This window comes from Cloeon dipterum, chromosome 1 (genome assembly GCF_949628265.1).
Source record: "Cloeon dipterum chromosome 1, ieCloDipt1.1, whole genome shotgun sequence".
Classification (NCBI taxonomy): domain Eukaryota; kingdom Metazoa; phylum Arthropoda; class Insecta; order Ephemeroptera; family Baetidae; genus Cloeon; species Cloeon dipterum.
Window position 1 is genome coordinate 15378179 of NC_088786.1, and position 23674 is coordinate 15401852.

Below are 23674 nucleotides of genomic sequence, written 5' to 3' on the forward strand. Positions count from 1 at the left end.
TAATTGTAGAAATATTGGCAATCAATATTATTTTAGAATCTCTGATCAGCTCATCCCGCTGGATACCAGCTCACCAGGTCTCAACAACAATGACCAATAAGAAAAATAAGAATGACAAGCTAAGAAAACCTTTGTTAGATAATCTGGGTTTTTAACGCATCCATTCCCTTAAAAAGCGTGTTTTTTAACTTTGATTTTAGATTGGGGTTTAAGTTCTTCATCTTGATTATCTTATATGTGTCTTGAAAATGACTTCTGCACGGTTAAATGTTTAACCAGCTATTTCAAAGTTTATGATGTGTGATTTATCTAAAACACCAAAATTCAAATAAGTATAACAAATAATGCAATTTATTAATCATTTCATTTTACCTTAAATATGAAAAGCAAACACTTGAAGGAACATAAATAGCTTAGTTTCACAGTATCAATAGTATCCAAAGACAACAAATTAATATGTGTTGAAATATCCGATTGATTGTTTTCTCTAACATCCATTACAATATCCGCTTGATAATCAACTCTATCGGGCTGATGATTGGACACTCGTTCAAGTTCTATGATTAATTGTTAACATGTGTGGCAATATCCTGGTTGGAAAAATATTACTGCATTGAACAGCGAGTGTAAAAATAGAGTCAATCGACCAAAGTTGAAAAATGTAATGGAGAAAGAATAAATTTAAAGAGTTATATCTCCTTTCAGAGGGAATATCACAAATTCGTTGCCAGTCTCTTAAAAGACCATAGTGGTAGGTCACCATGTCAGAGAAACATTATATATGGTCTGCGGAAATAGAACTTAAAATTATTTTAGCGCAAATGGAATTTCATACTATTCCATAGTGAAAAATTGACTGGCAGCGAAATGAGAAAAATAGCTATCTAGTATCTTTCCAAAAACGCAAGCAACAGGGATATTAAAACGCTCAGCAAAGAATATCCCAGCGAGATTGAGGAACCATCACTTGTCAAAACCTTACTCGTCACCGGCTGCTCTTTGCATGGAATCACTCTTTTCACCACTTTGAGCACACTTTCGACCACGTTTGCAGGTGTTGGGTCCTTGCACTCTTCCAAAACACGCACAACACACTTGACTGCGTCATCAAGATCCCTAAAAGCAGTTGTGTTAAGCAATCAGTGCACTGATCTAAGGTTTTCATTCAGGAACTTACTTGCACTGACTCTCGTCAAAAAGTATCAATGGCAAGTTGAAGTTGGAGAGGTCGGAAAAGTTAGCTTTGCTAAGAGGTTCTCCGTACTTGCCAAATGTATGGTTTAAGCATTTTTGGATTCCTTCTTGCTTTGACTCTAAGCACTCTGGACCACCCTCAGCAATGAACACTGAAAATTTGAATACTTATCAGTACATTGAATTTTTATTGTGGGTTACACCAAAACTAAGTCTGCTTGGCCTGAATCTATTTTGGCAATGCCTTAAAACATTTTTTTAATTTTCTTTTTTATAAATAAAAAACTAGTTATTTTGAGAGAAAAAAATTAATAGTTAAAAAATTTACAAAAATTGTCACTTTAGCAAGAATTATCAACAGATTATATCATTGAATGAAAATAATACTTTGAGTCCTTTTAGTTTAAATAGGGAGGCAGTTGTTAAATACACTAACTTAGGAAACTTTAAACTCCAGTACTTAACATTATTTATAATCACAACAGAAAATTTATCTGTGAACCAAACATGCACTTCAAAAAAGCTTTTCTAGTAGCGACATGCTTTGATTATTCTTACAGCGCTTACTTAGTCACCCCTGTTAAAACACTCACAAGCAATTCTATCGCCTTCTTTGAAGCAAGTGAAGTTGAGCAACGTGCTTGTAACGTTTAGAACAATGCTGGACACCTTCTTTTGGTCTTCAGCCAGACATCCTTCGATATCCTGGGTCAGTTGTTCTGTGCAAACCATCAGATCAGGGGTTTTCCTACAGAAACAACATTTTAGCAATTTAGATTCTTCACGTCGAGCTTGAAATTTATTAGAAGTAAATCAATCTCAAAGGCACACATACTTGCAGTACTTCTTGAATACTGTGTCTAGCTCTCCAGTTGGCTTGAGAGTCTCAATTTCTGTTTGCACGGCCGTGTAGTTGACCAACGACTGAACGCAATCTATCATGGCTTGTTGCGCTTTCTGCCAGAAGAAACCAAATCAAAAACATTGATTGAGTACGACGGGTGTTATACACACCTTTCCTTTTTCTACTGCTTCTTCTCCTCCATACTTTCGGCACTGCTCTTCAAAGGCTTTTTGCCCCTGTTCAAGAGATGGGGGAGTCGGTCCATCATAGCCCAATTCAGAGAGCTTGGAGTTGAGGTCATTTGGGTCCAATTCGCCGTGGACAGCTAGAGCAAATTCGGGCATTTCAATTAAAAGCTTATAAGGGTAATTATTACTATATTCCGACAAGTTGAAAGTACATTTTGCGAGTCAAAATGAGGTGCCATACATTGTCGTTAAGGCAATGTCATTAACGAAAAAAATGTGCATTGTACAATGTCCTAAAAATAATGTTCTAAATAGGGTTCCTCGACAATGTCCTGAAAACAAGAAATCAAGATACTGTCACGATCTCAAAGAAGGGATATCCAAGTTAATGTCTCTGGAAACTAGCCCTATAATAAATCACACTTGATTAAATTGAAATGAAGAGGAATATGTGACTTTGATTATTTTTAAATTTAATCCAAATATTGGTTTCAGATTAGTTGTACAATGTCAGTTGAGCCTGTTGCCTAGGTTTCTTTGACTTTTCTCGCACCAATAGGTGTAACAATCAAAGTTCTTGAGGAAAAAGATGAAAATAGGCAGACAGCGTTAGTTGCCGATAAAAACACACACACAAAATATTTATAAAAGTAATGCGACATATTATATAGCAATATCATCTCTCTTGAATAAAATTAGTATAATATATAACTTCAAATGATAAAGAACATCATCTGTTTGGAAAAATGGTTTTCCGTGGTTTACAATGTAATTTTTAGGACATTGTCCGTTGGGTCATTGTAAGTTAGGACATTATACTGGCACCCGTCAAAATTTGTGAAACAAGGAGCTATTGTTCTTAATTTGAGCAGCCAGAATTACTCGAAAGTATTTTTAAATGGTTTTGGTCTAAAAATTGATGAGTTAAAACAAATAAACGATAAATCTGATATCGATTCTCCCCTATTTGTTAGACAGATTCAGGATTAACTGGGCCTTCCAAGAAATTTATTAAATCAAACATCAGTAAAAAAGTCAATAAATTTAAAGATATTTCTATAAAATTTAAGTCTAAATAGCAAAAGCAAATTTTCAGAACGTATGCCAATGGCGGCAAAAAAATAACTAGGAAAGAGCAGCTTTTAATTTTTCATTTGAATCTTATTTACATGTAAATAAGATTATTTACATGTAAATAAGACTCAAATGAAAAAAATACAATTAACGTATGCTTTTTAGAGACAAAACTTTAAATTGTGAAAAATTGTTATGCTTTTAATTCCAACTGTGCCTCGCTAAAATATCAGATGGACAGAGTCTTTCGTAAGTTTCGTACCGTGAAGACAATCACTTCTTGGTCTGACCTAAATTTGCAATCTGAGTTTTTTTCCTGGACTGAAAGTTTGAATTTTTATTATAACGTCCTGCTTTAAACCCGACACAGTTGAAAATAAATTATTAACAAATATTTGAATTAGGTGGTATAAAGTTCGTTTCAAGAAATCAAATCACAAGTTTGCCAAGCAAAATCAAGTAGTTGCTCGGTTCTCCCAAAAAGAGGCTCTGATTCTATTATTCACATGAGGAAGTCAAGAGTCACGTTGTTTACAAGTGACTCAGTTAATTCAACTAAATTGACAGCTCATCAGCTCGCAACCATTAAAAGCATCTGCAGAGCGCTGCTCTGATTGGCAATAATAGGAAATTACTCTTAATGCGCCGCGATTCAATTGCGCAATTTGATTAACTAATTCAACTTGTGCGAGCTTTGCTCAGCAAAATGATGATTTATTTTATTGAGAAGTGTTGAAATTTAAAATCTTAGAGCGTCGACTCAAAACAAGTTTCAATATCTACTTTACAGTTTTTCTCGATTAACAAACATTTTATTGTTATCAGCTTTTACCAAGCAACACATCAATTCTGGGTTCTAAGATTAAACAAGGATATTGATTTATATTAAGTATGTCGTAATAAGAAAAAGATATTTAAATAAATTTGTTTCACTAAATTGTGATATTTGAAATTAAGACAAAAATGGCAAATGATTTAAATTTGATTGAAATGGCAGTCTTAGAACTTCTTCTTCCAAAACTGGTGCTGTAGTTTTGTTTTTACTTCAAATCAAGGAAGGAACTTTTAAGGTGGATGATAAAGAATTTCAGGACATCAACGTGAGAAAATTATTTAAAACGTGACTCATTTTTTAGACTTTTATGTATATCAGTGAAAGCAATGATAACTCCTTTTAAACAAAGGCCACGACCTTTGGGCGACAAGACAGCCACGGAGAACCACTTCTTGCGTTCTTGTCCATTAACATTTTTGTCTTTTGTGAGTGCGGAATGCAGAAAATCCCTGGACAGTAATCGATAAAAATTATTTTAGCTTCTCGGTCCCAGGCGTGCATAATATTAACCATTAAAATAAAGTTATGAGTGATATCTATAGTGTTAAGATCTTGCTCAAAAATGAACGAATAAGAACAGATTGATAATATTTTTGTTAAAAGTTTCGTGGGTTTCGTGACGAAATCAGCCAAAGGTGAAAAATCTCGAGATTACGAACAAGCTTTCGATTGTGTCGCTTGAGCGGTGGCTGCGTGTCGGTAGCATCCGGGCAAATCAAAGACAATAATGACTTGACATTCTCCTGCTTTTGGGGACGAGGCCGGGCGTCGGCCGATATTGCGAACTGGACGGAAGCGTCTCCGAGCCAGATTGCCGATTGCACCGAGCTTACAATGCTAAATTATAGGAATACTAACCAGCGAAGACCAGGAGCAGCGCAACAATGAGTGTCTTCATCTTGGCAGCTCTTAATTCAGTCTGGACATCATGTGGAAACTGGCAAGCTGCTCAATAACTCGTAACGCCAGTCTCTGCGACAACATGAACCATCAGATGCTCAAGTTGAAGCTCCGCCTCTTTATCATAATGTGTGTAAATGGCATACATACCGCCGTACCGGTTTATTATTTCGGTGTAAATCTCATTGACTCCTCTTATAATAACATAATATTATATAATATGTGTGTTCAATTCAGAGCTTAGAATGATATGGACAGATAATGTTGAGTGAAATATATCTATGATGTACTTCATTATTTAAATAATATTATTCATTCGATGTTTTAAACGCATCGCCTATTTTATTTAACCGGTTGTGCTTTGGTCTAAAATATCTTTTTGCTACTTTGCTCACCGACAATGTGTATTTTTGCTGCCATCTAGGATTGATACTACTCACCTTATCTTATAATTATTTTACTTATTCTTATTGTTAGTCAATGGCGTCAATGCGGTCATTGGGAATTTTTTTATTGTTTCTCAGTGCATTTCTTAATTTCCATGAGACATGACATCAGTGCTGGCAAATTCTCACTGTCCGATGAGTGGAACAGATAAGCCATAAAATTGGCGCAACAGGATAAAGACCAGGCATTACGCGCGCCGATCGCCAGTGACAAAACACGGAAAGCCCCTTTGTGGCCTTTGTGCAGGCTGATATGATTATGCATCATCTGCATTTTATTTGACTCTCTTGCATTGCGATAATAATATGAGCCCACTCTGATTTGGGGGAATTTTTTCGGCAGTATTTTGCTGGTGTGCACATTTCCAGCATGCGTGAATTAATTTCGTTAATTTCTATTAGCGTTTCAATAAAGACGGTCTGGGGGCTGAGCTGGTCGGTTCTTTTCTGGACTGGGCTTCCTCCAATGAATCCCCATGTTCATGCTATTCGTTCGCGATTTTATTGGGACACGGAGTTTTCGCGAGTTGTGTGCTATCAGGGGGTCGTCCATCTCCAAAGAGATATGTTATATATATGTTGATATTAATAACCTATAAAAAATAGTGGAACAAATCTGTAGACTCACCTTTAGGATATTTTCTTAAATTCAGGTGACAATTTCGTATTAATTTGGCCATTTTTAAATCTTGCCCTCATATAAGATAAGATGATTATAGGAATCGACTTCATATTATTCCACTCGTACAGTGTTGGAGTTAACTAAGTTAACCTGAAGTCGAGTCCTCTGGCCCTACACAATCTCTTATATTCAATTAAGAATATGTCCGGCTAAAATTTCCAGTTTATTTATGATTCTGTAATTTAGCGTTGCGGTCTTATATTAAATTTAAAACTTGATTGCAATAAAAACAATCGTAAGGATGAAAAATAAGATCAGGAATAACCCACAATTTACTATGGTACTTTTCAAATGCAATATTCATCTGTCGGGATAGTGGATGTTTATACCCATTTTGCTAAATTATCCTGGTCTCTACCACTGTTAATAATTAATGGTAATATATTAATTTAATTTTGTCTTTTACAATGGTGGAGGATTCAGTCCTAAATTTAAAGTCATTTTGTTATAGCGAATATGAAGTAACTTTATTAATGGTAATTTATCGATTACATAATATGGGGTCATGCTTTTCTTAAGTTTAATTTCATATAATAAACTTTGTTACATTTTTTTCTTCAGTGGCGAACTATATATTCTTTCGCAACATTTTAATTGTTTCTCTCTCTCTCTTCCTCTTTGCTCTAGATTTAACTTTTCTTGAATTTAAGTTTTATCAATATATATTCGTCTCACGCGAGTATGGTAACTTATTTACACGCAGCTGATATGCCAGAAACAGAGTCGTCGATTTTTCAATTTGCTTTTATTATTGAGTGGTGCGAACTTTTAAGGAACCAGCCCTCGCACACCACGTTTTTTCTCGTACCTTCGTTTTTGTTATTTACAGAAAAGACCAGGGATGGACCAAAAAATGCAATACGCGTTCTACGACTCTTACGAAATTTTCTCTTTGTTTACGCATTCATTTTTCCAAACCATTATTTTTATTCGTCATTATTGCCTCGTTCTTTCATAAAACTGCCATTACATGAAATAGGATATTTAACGGTTTTTACATATTATATTTTGTTATACGCTTCATCACTTTCGATTTTCACTTATGGAATTTAGCTAAATGGATACATCAAGAGAAAACCGAAAAATTTATTGCAGCGGGAGCACGGGAAGTTGTTAAACGAAACAGCCAACTCGCATTGAAACGACGACAAGAAGTCCCTATTTATGAAAGACACTATACAGACTTAATTATAATTAAACGTGGATGATCATTATTGATGGAAACTATAATTATTATACGAATGAAATTGTACAGGCGGGGCAGTACTTTTTGTCACAAAAAGAATTTCCAAAAACTCTATTTACCATTGGAAGAAGTATTATTTCAGAAGACACTCCTTCAAAAAAGACCAGCAATAAGGTAGATTATAGATATTCGACTAGTACAGAGAGAATGAAATAAGATTAAAGCACACGTATTTCATACTTCAGGCCGTGTCGACGTTTTAAAAATATATCACGTCAAAAGGAATGATCCTAACACCATCGAAAAAGATTCAAGAATGAAGAATCGCGTACTTTTGGATGTTTTGACGCCAAGAAACATTGGAAGCGAAGAATCTTCACAAAAATACTCTTGAATTCAAAAGCATAAAATGCGCAAATGCTTGTTCTCGCACGTTTTTGTCGCATTCAAGGATATAATAAGTGTATAATATTATTTTGTACACAGCACCGTTTCTGCTGAATCCAAAACGTTTGTAATATAATATTTTTCATAAGGTAATTACAACTCTGAGTGAGGCACAAGATCTACATTGAGAAGCCGTTTTATGAGTTATTAAATTTCCGAAATGCCCCATTTCAAGCATAACACATCCACTCTGGCACCCACGGAGTACAATAAAAATCTTGCACGCGCTCATAAATCCACAAACGACAGCCACACTAGCTCGTTGAATGATAAAACAAGCTTTTACTTCGATGCGCGGCTGTCCCAGTTTCCTCTAACTCATAGTGTAAAAGAACCTTGTAGTACAAGGGGTTCGCCATCGAATGACGAGTAATCAGCAGCGTAATAAAACAAAGCATCTAGATACCGTCTCCAAACGCGGAATCACGGCTGAAGGCAGAGCACGCGTGTGTGTGTGCCTGCCTGCAGAGAGCGCATCAATTAATCTTAATGGAGGAAAGGGAGAGCGGCCATCCCTGGTTGAGACCCGTAACCGTGCTCGTCCAGCACTCGCATCCGCCGACTCTCTTTCACTCGATCGTCCTCAACACCATTCGCGCACACGCAGACAGCTCTCGGTCGCCTCAAAAAAGCAGCAGCAGTCGGTCAGTCATCGCAGTCAGTCAGTCACTCGATGTGTGGGATTTGTTTTGTTTGTTTGTTTGTTAGTTAGTTAGTTACTTTCGTTGTAGGCCGGGGGGCAGCCAGTCTCACATGACGCTGCACTTCTCCTTGATCTTGCTTGTCCCTTTGGCGCTGCGGTTCTTAGCGTCCAACTGAAGCGAAATGGACCTGTTCTTCTCCATGTTGAGCAGTTCCTGCAAGGAAGAGCGCGGCCGTTAAAATAACAACAAAAGAGACGGCGCAACAAGTAAATAGGGACTCGATCTGGCGGTATTTGAGCCTAAGACCGCGCGCTCTGGCCTTGGGGTTTTATGATTTTCTAGTTTGGCTATTATGATTTAGTTTTCCATTTTCCAGGGCAGTTAATTTATTCCAGAGCACCGCACGCTATATTATGCAGCTTGCGTGATTTTAGCGGGACATGACGAATTAAACGCTTTCCCTTTCACAGCGGGCATGCACGTGGGGATTGGGAGCAAAACACAATCATACTTGGAACAGCTCTTTGACGTTGTGATTGGTTTTGGCGGATGTCTCCATGTAGCTGCAACCCCAGCGCTGCGCCTGCGCCTCGCCCTCGGCCAGTGTGACCTCTCGGGTGGTCTCCTCGTCCACTTTGTTGCCCACCAACATAACGGGAATGCCGTCCAGACTGCCACCCTTGACCTCACACATGACCTCCCAGATGGGCCGCAGCTCCTCCAGCGACTGTCAGGAGGTCACAGAGAATACCAAGATGAACGCGTGCCCCTTGGAGATCGAGAGACGCTGCATCGCGGGGAACTGGTGCGAGCCTGTTGTATCTGTGATCTGCAGCGTGCAGATGTTTTTGTTGCAGCTGATCACCTGTGAATTGTTTAATTTATCAGTAAATTGCAATATATGTTACAAAAACCTTTTTGATATATTCTAAACGGTTGTAATTAAACATTAGCAAAGGCTATGAACTTAATTTTAATGTTCTAATTTAAAACAACAATATTACTTAGATAACTGGGGTTGCAAATTCCCAATTTTTATCAGAAGGTTAAAAATTATTAATGTACGCAATCTATGCAACTGGTGTATCCTGTTCGACTCACGGGTTGCATAATTTTTAAATGTGCAGGAGTCATAATTCTTTCCGCGGACTTCCGGAGGAGACAAAGTTCTTATCTAACTGCGGCTGTTATCATTTTCATGATTTTTGTCTTCTAGTTTGGCACTGAGTTGAAGACACGGCCAATTGTGGCGTCTGTAGTGGAAAAGTTGCAAAAAAGTGGGGTAATAAAAAGCAATGATCTCAGGCAAGAGCAGCCAACGCGTGCAGGTCCTGACTTGTTTATTTTCAGCAAATAATGTTTAAACGGCGGGCATAGTGTTTTCAGAGGCACTCGACCCACTTGTTGGATCGCGAGACAAAATGGAGTATAATAGTCCATAAACACGACGCTCAAATTAATATTCAGTGCCTTGTCAGGTGAAATTAATTGTGCCATCCGCTTTGGAGCGCGCGTGTCGCGTCTATATACGTAGTGAATGAAAGGTTGCGGTGAAAACGTACACCGTTAGAGCAAGTCGAATGCTGATACACAATCGCTTCTGTCTGACACTATAGACGTAATAATGGATATTATTTCTGAATATTTCTTGATAAATTCTTTGGCGAAAGCAGCAGCTAATTATCAGGGGCAAAAACAGAAGCAAAACAATGACACAGAGCGAGAAGATAAACATTTGATGATGCACTGCTCTCAAAAGTGCACACTCGAGCGCGAGCAAGGGGACGGACGTATTTACCTGTCTGTAAGTGTCTTCAATGGTTGGAATGTAGGACTCGCGAAAAGTGCCCTTGACGAATCGCAAGACGAGGGAACTTTTACCGACGCCACCTGCTCCGAAAACCACCACTCGGTAGTCGTTGCTTTGCTCAGGCATTCTTGTGTCTTGTCTTTGTTGTGGGCTGACGGCGCTGCTGTTTCCTGCAACACCAAGCAAGCAACCTTAATCACCACTCGCGTGCTCATTAATTGCCCACTTCAGCCCACACCCGCGCTCTGCCGCACAAAGCAACGTCTCTCGCTCTCAAATTCGCGACGTTTCGAAATCCGCACTGCGCCTTAATTAAATTTGATCTGCTTCTCTATGAGGTAGTAGGTTCAAGGAAAGCTCTGAAGTTGCGTAATGATGTTAAAGGAAAGAACGAGTTCACAATACGAGTTTTCCCGTCTGATGCGGTCGATGTTTTTCACGGAAAATTAATTGTTGGTTAATAATAATCATGAGATTTCAATTAATATTCATAATTTATAAAATATTTATTCCACCATACAAGGGTTTTATGAGTGCCATATATTTCTGAAAATATGAAGAAAGACAAATTTATACATGTATAAGATTTTAAAATTGAAAAATTATAAAGATGGAAGTGGAAATTTCCCATTTGCTTTTAGGTCAGGATTAAATATTTAAAATTAAATGTGCAAGGAGAACAATCACGGAATCGATTGGAGCACTGGTTTGTATAGTTATTTCGGCTATTCCTAATAACACTCGTCAGCAAACCCTGGCCATTGAAATGCCCAACAGACTGACCATGAATATTTTCTAAGGGGCGAGCGTAGCTCATTGACACTCCTACCGATTGACTTTGTTTTTGTCTCCATTGCATTAATTACTAAAATATCCTCTTTTGACGGTGAGAGTTGCCATCCTTTGACGAGGCTTGGGATTAGCCGATATAGCTGTAGTGGTTGCGGAGCCGAGCTCCCACTCCTTTTTCATTTTTAGTCTAGGGTATTGTTATTCATGATTGTTAGAAATTCGTTAATGCAACAGAGAGAGAGATTTTTAATTTAAATTGGTTTTCGTCGGACACACGAGCCAACAAGTCGCATCTTAAAAGTTCCGAGCGTTTAATTGTGAAGGACCCGGCTCAATCGGGTAAATTCTTTTCTAATTTTAAATTGTTCTTCAAGACAAATCTCTTAAAATTGTCAATTCTAAGTCGTTTATCAATTTTGTTTAAAGGTCCTTGTAATCTGTTAGACTAAGTCGCCAAGTGACTGACGTTTATAAAAGAGAAGATTTGTTGAAGACCCCGCAAGGTTTCATTTCCACCTCCTACCCCCCAAATAGCTATACAAGCCAGTGCTTTTAATTTATGATGTGATTGTTCTCCTTGCAGTTTTTAAATTTCTCGTCTTGACCGTACATGCAAATACTGGAAAAAATCTAATTCCATCTTGGTAATGTTTCCAATTTTCAGTCAAGGCAAAATTCCATACCCTCGCGCGCGAACTGGTAAAATTGGAATACTAACATCAAACTGGAATAAAAAAGAAAAACTGGTGCCTAACCATCGTGCACGAGGCCACAAATCAAAGAATCAAGTTCTTTGAAAAAATAAAGTTGTCTGGAGTTACAGAGTGGTTCTAAAAACAACCTGTTTAGATTACAATTGAGCCTCTCATTAAACAGAGAGTAATTTTATTCGAATTTCATCACTGCAATTGGTGATGTTCAGATAAGAGGCGATTAAAATTTTTGGAGCGCTGCCATTATGCAGAGCACGATCGGGCATTAATTTAACGGCAGCCAGTTGGGTTTCAACAGGAGGCTGTTCGCATTATGCACGATGTTGTTCGGTCTACACTCTTCTCGCCGTCAAACCAAACAGCCCGTGCCCGCCCCCGGTTGCGCGCTCGCTCTCTCTCAGCCCAGTAAATGCGCTTCTCGCGCGCGCGATCGTGCTAATCCGCAATATGCACCCAGCGCAGCGAGTGCCGTTTTGACGTCAGCGGCTGCTCCAATTCATTAATACGTACATCGGCCTAATTTATTATTGGCCACTGGCGCAACTGCTGGAGCCCGCCACCGCACGCTGGGCTCAACTTTGTGAGCACGCGTTTGCATCCATCGCGAAAGCAAACAAAATTTGCACAACAGCCCCTTCTGCCGTGTTGTGCTACGTGGAGCAATAATCGACGCCTGTATCAGTGAGGGGCGGCGTGTTTGCTTTGCGTGTACAACTCTTGGCGGCGGCGGCAGCAGCCACTTTCAGTTTCCACAGCTAGTACATACACACCGACGCTGAGCTGCGCGAGAATCAATATTTTATTTTCCTACGCCCTTCAGATAATATGCATGGCGAACGACAAATTTAATTAAAAAATCACGTTCACCATTGCCGAAAGACGCAGGCTGAGAATTGGGGGCGATAGTAATGGAAAACGTGACTCTTACAATCTATACAGAATGGAAAGTGTGTATGTGTAGGCTAAAAGGGTGGGAAAAGAGTTGAATATATTGGACAGGAGCCCTTTCTAGATAGAATTTGTAAGCTTTCACGCCACATGCACTCTTGAATTGTCAAACAACTTTGGGTTGGTTTACGATTTTTTAACAACTATGGTGTAGCTTTTGCATGCATGAGAAATGAATAACTGTAACTATCAATTATTAAATTTTAAATGCGTGAAAATACATATTAAAATAAGGGGAGCTAGGTTCTAAGGATAACAGTGCAGAACCCGATTCAAAGGGGTGAGTCCAACCATCAGTAAGCAAAAGAATTTGTCACTACTTATTGTTGTAGAATAATTATTTTAGTTCTAGTAAATGATTGGTGTCCGATCGAATTGAAACTGTAAACCACTGTATCAATAAAATTCTCCAAAGAACTTGCCGGTCTCATTATTTCGCCATCTCTTATCCCCAAACATCCATTAAAAAAATTTATCCATGAAAACATTGTTCATTTGGTAATTACGAGAAAAATTTACAAATTGTCTGTTTGCCTTGATTTGTTATTTTATCTAGCGTATATTTCAACTCATAAGCGAGCACAACTAACATCCAATAACTAAATTCAAAAAAATAGCTGTCAATTTAAAAAAACAATGGTTTGACTCTCCTTTCTCCAGTTTATTAATTAAAAAAAACCTTTAGAAACAATAGTTTTGAAGAAACTATCGGAAAAATATTTGTGAATATAAATTCATTGAAACCATGCATGTCCAAATATTCATATAAAGTCTAATAAAAATTTCGAGGGCTTAGCGTACATCATTTTTCATTCCTTTATATAAATTTCCCTGTGCAATTTATAAAGGGAGAATAATGGAATAAAAATGTTTTTTCTTCGCCGTTTATCGTAAACACACGGGGGCGATGATTTATGGAATTTGGCAGGAAGGGAAGGAAAGGAGCGAGCGGCGCGACCTTGAACCTTCAAAGGAACCGCGCTTTGTTTTGAGGCAGCGTGCTGAATGCAGAGGACGGTACAAGGTGCATCGATCCGGTGGGCACCGGTGACGCCAGCCGCCCCGAACACACCACCAGTGACCAACATGGCCCTTCGGCGCGCGCTCTCTACGCCGCCTCGCGCGCGCGGTCCGCGCACCGCTGCTGTGCAATTTCAGACGAGGGCACGCCGACAAATGTTTTGGCGCACAGTGCCCGGAATTTCGACCGGAATTCGGCGCCGGGCGTCGCGCTGTCGGGAAAAATGCCTAGAGTGCCTCTGGTGTGCTATTTCCCAGCTGGGTGTAGGGTGGAATTTCTCGGAACTAAAACTTTCACGATCGGAGAGAAGCGAGTGCTGGCGTACGTGGGAAAATCGAGTTTGCGTTAACTCCATTCTCAAATCGACTGACGGCTCAGAGCGATGATATCGAGAGAGAATCGAGAGCAAAAAGAGACTGATGCGGAAATTTGAGCGCATTGCACAACAGCTCAGATTAAAAAAAAACGTTAGATCGATTTATGAAAAAAATCACGCTTTCATTCCAGTTTCTTTTTTAAATTATAAAAATCGAACTTATACTAGATATGTTTCAAAACTTCTGACGTTCTGACCATTAATGAAAAATATAAAGGTTGTGTTTTGCCAAGGATTTCAATACATTTGATCAATTCATTTCCGTCTCCTTTCCCCCATTGGCAAAGCCTAAATTTTAGGATAGAATTAGAAATACTGGATATTTTAAGCAAAAAAATAAATTAATTAAAAATAAATTAATAAATAAAATAAAAATAAATCTCCAGGCTGTGTTTGAATGTTTGTGTTTGTAACTATCTACCTATGAAATGAATTGTGTTGAAGGAAGATGCAACGTTAGCGCAATATCATTTTGTGTGCAAACGTAAATGGTGAAAGAAATAAGAAGAGAATCCAGCCAATTTAGCTGTAACAGTTTTTCCTCGTGGGTATCGATTCCCGCTCACTTATGATCAGTGCCATATCGTGTGACTCTTATGAGGCCGCATTAATTCATCCGCACACCCTCGCAACCAACCAAGACGTGGCGTGGGCGAATAAATGTCACAGAGAGCCGCACATTTTCTGCAAAAGGTGGGTAGAAAAGTTTGGTCCACGACCTTGGCTCGAATGTACACTTGCTCTTTATTTACTTCTCACACAGCGTAAGGAGAGAGTTTTTTTTAGCAGTCGCAGTCTTTCGCAAACACACGGCTCAGCTCTCGGCTCGTCCGCTTGATTCGCCCCGCGAGAGTTGCACAGTGGAGGAAAGTATAAGCCTTTGATTCAGCAGCCTCTCGAGAAAGAAAAACGAGTGGTGTGCGCTCACAGCGAGCAGCTACACTCGACTTGGATTAAAAATTCATCCGCCACGCGACGACGGGTCAAGTGCGCATTTGTTATTCGCGCCAATTAGAAGTCGTCTTCCACGCGCGCACACACACACACATTGATTCGCCGCATCTTGCGCTGCTGCTGCTTGCTGTTGCTGCTGGCGAAGGGAAAAATAAGGAGGCGATAGGCCGTGCAGAAAAGATAAAGAGAAGGAGGAAGAAGGGGTGCGCGTGGGGCCAGGTGACGGAACCGAGCGGCGGGTTCTCTCTCTCTCTCTCCGCGCGCGCTCTCGTTCCCTTTCTTGGCTATTGATTCGCGGCCAGGCCCAATATCAACAAGTTGTGCAGCTCATTTTTCATTCATTTGCAGCCGCGACGAGGAGAGAGCGCGGCCAGCGGCGGCACACAGCGTTTGCTGAATGTGATTACGGCTGTGTGTATCGCTGCAAGCGCTTAATTAGCCCCGCCGTGTGACAAGCCAATCAACTTTTAATTGGGCCTCGCGCTAAGCCGCCGCCGGCGACCCTGGAGCGTTTTATCCTCGCTACAGTGTGAATGTTGGCCCCCTCATTAGAGCTGGAGCGGTGGGTAAACACTTGGCGACGCCGTTCCCGTCCCTGCCCGTGCAGCTCTCGCTCTCCGGCAGCAAAATTGATATGTGCGTTCCGTGTTGCGGGTGCGGATTACCTTGAGCGGAAACGCAGCAGGCACGTTTGCTTTTTACGACCTTTGAACTTTCGGCCGGATGCTGCCTGCCGGAACCCAAACTTTGATTCACGAGCGCTGCGGGGCGAAAAAAAAGTTCTAGCGCAGCACAAAAGCACAAATTACAGACGTGTGTTGTTAACAGGCACGTTTCCACACATATTTACAGAAATGCATGCCTGCATTTCCGTTCGTTCGTTGACCTCAAGGTGGAAAATGAGTGGACTCGGAAATCGATCCGTTGAAATTGAATAAATATTAGGTATTGGTTGAAACACTCCCAGGCTCTAAACATTGACGCAGGGGAATAAAAAGTGGTCGACGGCGACACGCGATCCTGACTTTTCGCTTCTTGTCAGGCAACTCACGGGCCACCGCTTCTCTTTTCGCAAAAACAACCTGCATTCCTCTTTGAAAAAGAGTCAACAAGGTTGCCCTGACTTCGGGCTCAAAACTGTTAGGAAGCACGTACCTTTCGAATCGGCCTGCATTTTGAGGACGGTTTTTGTTTCGTTGTCGATCCAGTGTTCGTTGCACGCACGTTTGTTCTGCAGGCGAGTCACTTGGCGAGTGCCCGGGCGATCCATGCAGCCTCGCGAACCCAGCGACTCGATCGGAGGTCTCCGAAAACTCGTGGCAACCCTTCACCTTTAGCCCCATTCACAACTTCTCGTCAACGTCAACGCGCTTAACTAATAAAAACAAGCCGATTCTGCTAACTTTGCTCTCTGTCCTAAACTCAATTTACAGTGAATCGTGTCCTGACTTAAATAAACAAGAGACTCGCCGGTCCAACACAAAAAATATTCCCAGTTGCATGAAGTGAGCTTTTGCAAAAAATGTTTACCTCTTTTTTTAATCCGCTTGCTAAAGATTTGAGATTTTACTCTCGTTTAATTGTGTCATCGGAAAAAGTGACCTACTTATATAACATATGTAGTGGACTGCTGTCGTGTCGAACCCCGCGATTTAATAAAAGGGAAAGAAAAAAGCGGTCACGCTAAGTCAGAGAAAATGATATTTGGTTTGTTTACCCTCTAAACACTGCTAAACAACCATCAGAAGCATTTTTATCGATATGACCGAAATAGAGATTATTTTTTCGATGTTTTTAAACCTCTGAATCGGTGTTATTTACAGACAAATTAAAACGAACCAAATGAAATGAAAAAATAGAAAAAATTTCAACAGTATGGTTCAAAATAAGAGTGACTTCATTTCCGAACAGATTTTGGAGTTAAACTGAATTTACATTCAACCCTCCCAGTTCCCACTTCATTCAAATTGCATTAATAATTCCTTTCTTTCCTACCTGACTGAGCTTTTACGACCAAATGCCTTCCAGTCAGTAGAGTACGCGGCACCGGAGATGGGAAAAGTAGAAAAGAAAGTTTTTTACATATCGTTTTGTTCGAGCGAATTATCGACTCGAGCAGTTCTGGTCAACTTTTTTAATCGAATCCATTGTGTCATCCCTCTCAAGAGCGCAGCGGCAGCTATATTGAATTTTCAAAGCGGTGGTCTTAAATGACAGCAGTGCATCTCACAAGTGGCATATGCACCAGCAGTCTAATCATGTAATCGCGGCCGGTACGTCCCTAGCGCAGCTGCTGCATTGTTCGAGATAGCAGACAATTAACCCTGTTCCCTCCAAGCAAGAGGTTCTACAAATCAACGTCCGACCGACGCCCAGGGAATAGGAAAACATTCCCACTTTGTTTTTCTTGTTGGCAGAAAAGTTTATGAGAGAGGAAATTTTCGCACGGCGGGCAACTTTTCGGCGGCAACCGATATATTTTTGTTGTTTTGACGCGGCTCAACGTCTTCTCGCGCCTCGTCTTTTGTCTCCAGTCTCCAATTTACGAGTCTTATTTCCAGAGCACAGCAGCAGCATCGCACAAAATATGAGTCAAGCACTTTCCTCTTTTTGTTATTTTCTCAAGGGTGCATAATGTTTTATTGCTGTATCGATTCATGCCCTCGATATTACGTTCTATGTATTTCTTGCGGGTGAGCAGTGTGCCACCCTTTGAGAGAATCACGCCTTCTCTTCGCCCTCAGAAGAAATAGAGTAAATGAACAGCTATTCCGAAAACAAAGGCTCCACCCATGATCATAACTATGTATTCGGAAGAAATGAGCCCTAAAACTTCATCTGCACGCAGCTGCTGCGAATGAAACTCGAAGCTCATTTGCGTCGCTTTTAAGCAAGTTTAGTGGCTGTGCACGTAATTTGCTACTTGGCTAATTGCAAAAACGTGTCGCCTGAAATAGAGAGAGAGAGACGCAGAGAGAGAGAGAGAGAGAGAGAGAGAGAGAGAGAGAGAGAGAGAGAGAGAGAGAGAGAGAGAGAGAGAGAGAGAGAGAGAGAGAGAGAGAGAAGTAATCACGGGATGTTGGCTCTATTCAAAGCGGAATGGACTGCCGGTTTTTTCGCGATTATTAATAGATTGGAGCAAGAGAAATGCAGATATGGGTAATACGTCAGAGGAGTAATTGTGCGCAGCTCGGAATGAATTGCGGCTTTTGGCTCGGTGCCCGAAAACGGCCGCCTATGGCTAATTGCGAGTATCCCTACTCGCTCACTTCATTTTGTGCGCAGGGCCACGCATACACACACGGTGGATGCTGTGGCCAGACAGAGCAAGGGGGGCATTACGCGCGTATAATCAGTCTGTAAACAACAGCAGCAACAACACTTTGGCTCCGTTCAGCGACAATTAATCTGTCTCCTCACTAATGGTAGATGAGTTTCTTAATTGCTCAAGAAGCACTCCAACTTGCGCCAGCTTTAAATCCTGATTATTGAGATTAATTGCACGGCGAGCTCATAAAATGCACTCAGCTAGTTTAATGGTAATTGGCTGTGAGTGATTCTACCTTGGACCATCATCAAGTTTTACCCACATCAACGTAACCTAACCGGTTTACTGTCAATATATTGAAATTTAATGTTGTTCACTGATTTTTCTGCTCAAATATTCCGCTTGATTAAATCTGTATAGCTTCCATTTTCTTTTGAAGCCGCAAGGTGGAGAGTATTTAAATTAAGGTTAACACTGGCCTCACATTAGCCATATAATGCATGCAGAGGATTGGCTAATAATATCAGATGTATACACAAATATGCTTTCTCCAGCGAATGCCTTAGCAAAGCAATTTTTGAGCTCAGTCTCCTGTAAGCCATAGGCCACCCGGCAACAAACGCCTGCGTGCATAATCTCTTAGGCAAACCCGCGCAGCATTAGCGCTCAAACGGTTGCATAACTAGATTAATCGTTTCAAAATCTCTTCATCTCGTGCGGAAATTCCAGAGCACAAATTGCTTCCGGTTGTAAAAGCCGTTTCGTCAGCCAATAATTATACGCCAGGGTAGAGAAGACTAGGCAAAAATCATTAGAGTTCTTGCGGTCACGTAGACCCCGCATTGGTACCAATCGCGCGATAAACGGCTGGCAAAATGCTGCTCGCCGTCGGGGTTTAATCGACTGGCTTTCTGGCCGTGTGATTGCGAGTTCCTCCAACTTGAGGACTAGGCCACCAGAGAGAAGCAACACCCTCCACCCAAATCGATTTCCTGTCTGTGGTTGGAGACACCCCAGTGCTGCCATCTCGAGCAAGGGCGACAGACCCTTTTGATCCAGCAGAACACAAACGCCGCTTGCTAGAGGTCGGGCCGCTCGCTGCTTTCATTGATAAAAAAGTGCGTCGATTTCGCGAGCGAAAAAGCGGCTGCGTACCCTCCTTGCTCTCTTTTTGCCGTCTGATATCTTGCAACCCCGATTTATCTGAGATTTAATTACGCTGCGCTGCCACCCTACCATTTTTCACCATGTAATCTGACAGGGTGAAAAATGAAAGTTGTACCCATCAGATACCGAGAGGCTTAGGGAAAGAGATTAACATTAATCTGATTCCATTTTTTCCATTTACTTTGTGTTAAAATTCAATCTTGCAGTCTTTATTAAAATTGAACCGCAGTATCACCTACGATTTCAGCCACGCACGCTGGTGACAGCGGTTTGTCAAGAACATTTAAAAATTTATATTAGTGTAATAATAAATATAGTCTACGATTTTTTTTATTTTTCAATGATACTGGCGTTAACATTCACATGTGACGGTGTTTACTAAAGTACCAAACACCTGTACGGACCACCGATGCCATCGTTTTTATAAGTTTGAAGCAGAAACTCGAGTCTTTCGTACTGTTGCAAATTAAAATATTTACAAGAGACCATGTATAATTAACGAATAACGTGATCAGGGAAGTAAGTAGAGTCCTGGCACTCTCCAATAAAATTCTAACCATTTTAGTTCCTTATAAGGGCCCACCGACGTATCCTCTATGATCCCCTATACATATCGTTAGTGATCAGCTAGTAAAGCAAAATTGTTACACTATTATTGGAACATTACTTAGTTGGTAATGGTCTACCGCTAGAACATTGAGTCCAACTTACTCAGGTTGGTTTATTTCAAAGAGTTTTAGAGCTAGAATCGACAGTTGAAAATGCATTTGTTACACCATGGCCTCGATTTTGTAATGACTTTAGCTTGTATCTGTTTAAAAACCATCAGAATAGTAAAATAATTGTATGTTTCGTGTTCATCATCATGTTATTATTGTGCGTGATGTTATTATTTGTAATTTGATATTTTTGCTCTGAATCGAAGATTTAAAAATATTGTAAGTGTTTTACAAAAACTTAATGGCAAGAACTTTATTTGAGCATAAATCTGTTGGATGTTTGGGGTTAGAGAAGGTAGAAATGATGAAGACCAATGAATTCAGATGAAGAATTTTCATGGTGTATTGGTTTATACAGTTGAAATCTGATCGGACTCTAATCAAACACCAGAACCCTTTGAATCGGGTTCTGCACTTTTAAACGACCACGTCAGCACCGAGTGGCTGACGGGTGCAAACTGAACTCTTATTTTGAAATCATCTTTCTGCTGTTAAACAATAATGCAAAATTACAATAATTAAAGCCGCTGACAATTTTTGGCTATCAACAAAAAGCAGGACCACGCTCCTGTACCGCTACAGATGCATATGGATTTATTTGGGGCATACCCTGCTCCTGCTGATACATAATAAACATATTTTTTCAAATTAAAAAAGTAACATTTACACTCAATTTATCTAAAAAATAAGTATGTATAGAATTAAGTATCATTGAGAAAGTTTGAAAATTAAACATAGAAGAGGCTTCAGAAGAAAGTTCACACTTCCAGGAAATGTATGCATGCTCCAAACTAAATTTATGCTAACTGCGTATTTAAGAGGTTATAATTTTTCAAATTAAATTGGTTAATTGAACGTATTTCCTGTGAGAGTTTTGAATTGAATTATTCGCTATTGGTATACAAATGTCAAGGGTTAATTTTTCACGTGTCTATTTAGTCTCAACAAATTCTGATGAAACTGAGGGTTCCAATGTGCTTCAGTTTTATATACATATTAAGCTAATTGGAACCAATTGAAACACACAGTTGTGTAAATAGAATTCTTGTTTATATCGGAATTGCACAAATTTTCTCCATCTAGAACATACGTGAAAATTTGCTCAGTATAAATTAAACACAAACGTTACTCCATAAGCAAACTCTGTTTTATTTGCACTCGATCTGTTTTGAAATTCCGAAAACATGCTTTTAATGCCAGAGTTTAAGCCAATTAGCAAAAGACGAAAGGTACACGCCTGAGCAAGTAAGCAAAACTTTCCTCATATAGGTCACGGGTGGAAACGCGAGGGGGGTGCTTCACCCGAAATTGCATGTATTCGCCGTTTTGATTGATGCTCCGCCTGCCCGCCCACCCGCGCTCTCGGGAACTGCGTGTGCGGCTGGCATCGCACATGACACTTGACAAATTGTCTAGCCGAAGACGAAGCCGGCGAGCTAATGAAGCGGAATGACGTGCGGGCGGCCCCGGGACGCACCTACGCCTGCCAGCCGGCCGACCTTTGCGGCCCCCGCAGACGCGTGCGACGAGCCATGAGCGTGGGCGCCGCGTGCGTCAACGACGGCCAGGCAGACGGCATCAGCTGCGCGCGGGGTCAAATTTGCCGGTTGCTATGGCGACATGCGAAAAGGACACGCGGCCCACGCAAGAGGCACGGCCCTCGTCGGCGTTCGCAAATGTCGACGGGTCGACACCCCCGTTCGGCCCGACGAACAATCGGTGCGGATTCGCGTTGCGAATCGTGACGTCACACTCATTGATTGTTCAATGCGGCGGGTTCTGCTCTGTTATGGCCGCACACTTTCGCAACAAAAGCATTCTTCTGCGTAGGCACACTAACTCGGCGTCGGGCCGACGACGACGATCAGAATTTCTCGGAGTCGGTTGCCGAAAAACACAGCTCGGGTGGCTGACAATGTCGACCAGGGTGAACCGACGGGGGACCGTGGGACGGGGCCGCGGGGCCCACGATGCTGGCAGTCGGCCAGATTTGTCAATCGATAGATTATCGATGGTCGCTAGGGTGGAGAGGCGTTTCGGCTGGTAACCGTCGAATTTCGGCGCGCCTGTCGCAAACGCCGCGCGGCAGACAGGTCAGGGTCGACAGGGACCGCATCAAGTTGGGCGCACAGGGGGTTTCCCGCCGAAAAAAGTGGCAGAGAAAGGACGACGACACTCACCTGCTGGACCGGGCGAAGAAAGCGGCGATGGCAACTGAGTAACAAATCACACTAAGTTCAACAATGAAAAAGATTGAGCCCGTAAAAAGTGAAAGCACGCTTAATGGCTAGTTATTGTCAGAGGGCCGTTTGTACAATAACACACCCTCGGCACGAGACTCGCGGCCAGCGCGACTCGTCCGCGCGCAGATGACGTCCTCCTCGGTTGCCCGGAGCAACGTGCGAACCAGAAAATCGCGTCAACTCACTGCTCGCTATTGATTTTGCCCCTAATGGCCCACGAATCAACGCCGCCCCCGCGCGTGCCCCGGCTCGGGGGTCCCCGGGGCTCCCGTCAAATGCCGCTGCAAATGGCAGGGCAAAGTGCGGCCGGCTGAAAAGTCACGGGGTCAAGCATGCCACTTCGTCGGTGGCCTCGGGCCCTTTTTGAATGGACATACCGCGCCGCCGTGAATGAGATTCGCGTTCTCCGCGCTCTTTGAAGCTGCGGTGTCTGTTTTGTCTCGTCTGCCTGCCTGCGATCGCGCGGCCATGAAACGAGAGAAATGCTCTCTGCATGAATTAGCCCTGTTTCGCTAACTGTTTGCTAGCGTTTCATGTAATATGCATCAAAGTCCTTGCTAGCTTACTGCGGACACCAGCAAGCGCCAGCTTTTGCGCTAGAATGCAATATGTGCCTCTCCTTTGGTGCTTTATTTTTGTTTTTCGCGCACCCCGTGCGCCCATTCAGCACCGAATGCCAAGAAACTTTTTGCGCTCGTTTTATGGCCTGCTCTTGGCATCGGCATCATGATAATGAATGGTATTAGAAGAGTGCCGGAAAATCAGCTTACTTTCTGCTTGTTATGTAATATGTGGCTAAAAACAAATAGGTCCACTTATTAATTAAAAATGTCTTTGTAAAAAATAACCCAATCCCTTATTACATCCATGTTGTTGTTTTAATTTGCTTATTTTTAAATAGCATAGCACAATTAGTGTTCGAAGCTAAAATTAACAGTAAAAATTTTCAATATTAACATTAATTGTTCATTATTTGCAAAATAAAATATTCAGCAAAATTGATTTATATATAAATGAGAATTCAAAATTTAGTGTAATTAATTAATTGCAAGGCATTTTGTACACACGAGAATTTCCACAAAATCAATAATAATTTAAAACAGTTATTTTAGTTAATTGGATGCACATTTCACAGAATAGTTTTTTGTTGCTAAAAAATGACCATACTTTTTAATTTTAAGAATGGTAATTCTGCTACTGAAAAATTTGTGAAATTATGTAAA

The 23674-nt window shown here is 41.0% G+C and overlaps 2 protein-coding genes across 2 annotated transcripts; both read right to left on the reverse strand.

The window, feature by feature from the left end:
- Positions 1 to 323: 323 nt before the first annotated feature.
- LOC135947743 (27 kDa glycoprotein-like) lies at positions 324 to 5144 on the reverse strand. The gene is made up of 6 exons (XM_065496673.1): positions 4994 to 5144; positions 2209 to 2363; positions 2030 to 2151; positions 1788 to 1942; positions 1178 to 1346; positions 324 to 1116 (listed from the first exon to the last, which is right to left on the reverse strand). The coding sequence occupies exons 1-6, from the start codon at positions 5031 to 5033 to the stop codon at positions 885 to 887; spliced, it is 873 nt and encodes a 290-aa protein (XP_065352745.1). The 5' UTR covers positions 5034 to 5144; the 3' UTR covers positions 324 to 884.
- A 1459-nt stretch (positions 5145 to 6603) lies between these two features.
- LOC135938458 (GTP-binding protein Di-Ras2) lies at positions 6604 to 22556 on the reverse strand. The gene is given in 4 exon segments (XM_065482102.1): positions 6604 to 8653; positions 8952 to 9305; positions 10239 to 10420; positions 22389 to 22556. Coding segments are annotated over 3 exon segments (600 nt in total). The 5' UTR covers positions 10377 to 10420; positions 22389 to 22556; the 3' UTR covers positions 6604 to 8545.
- Between the last annotated feature and the right edge of the window lie 1118 nt (positions 22557 to 23674).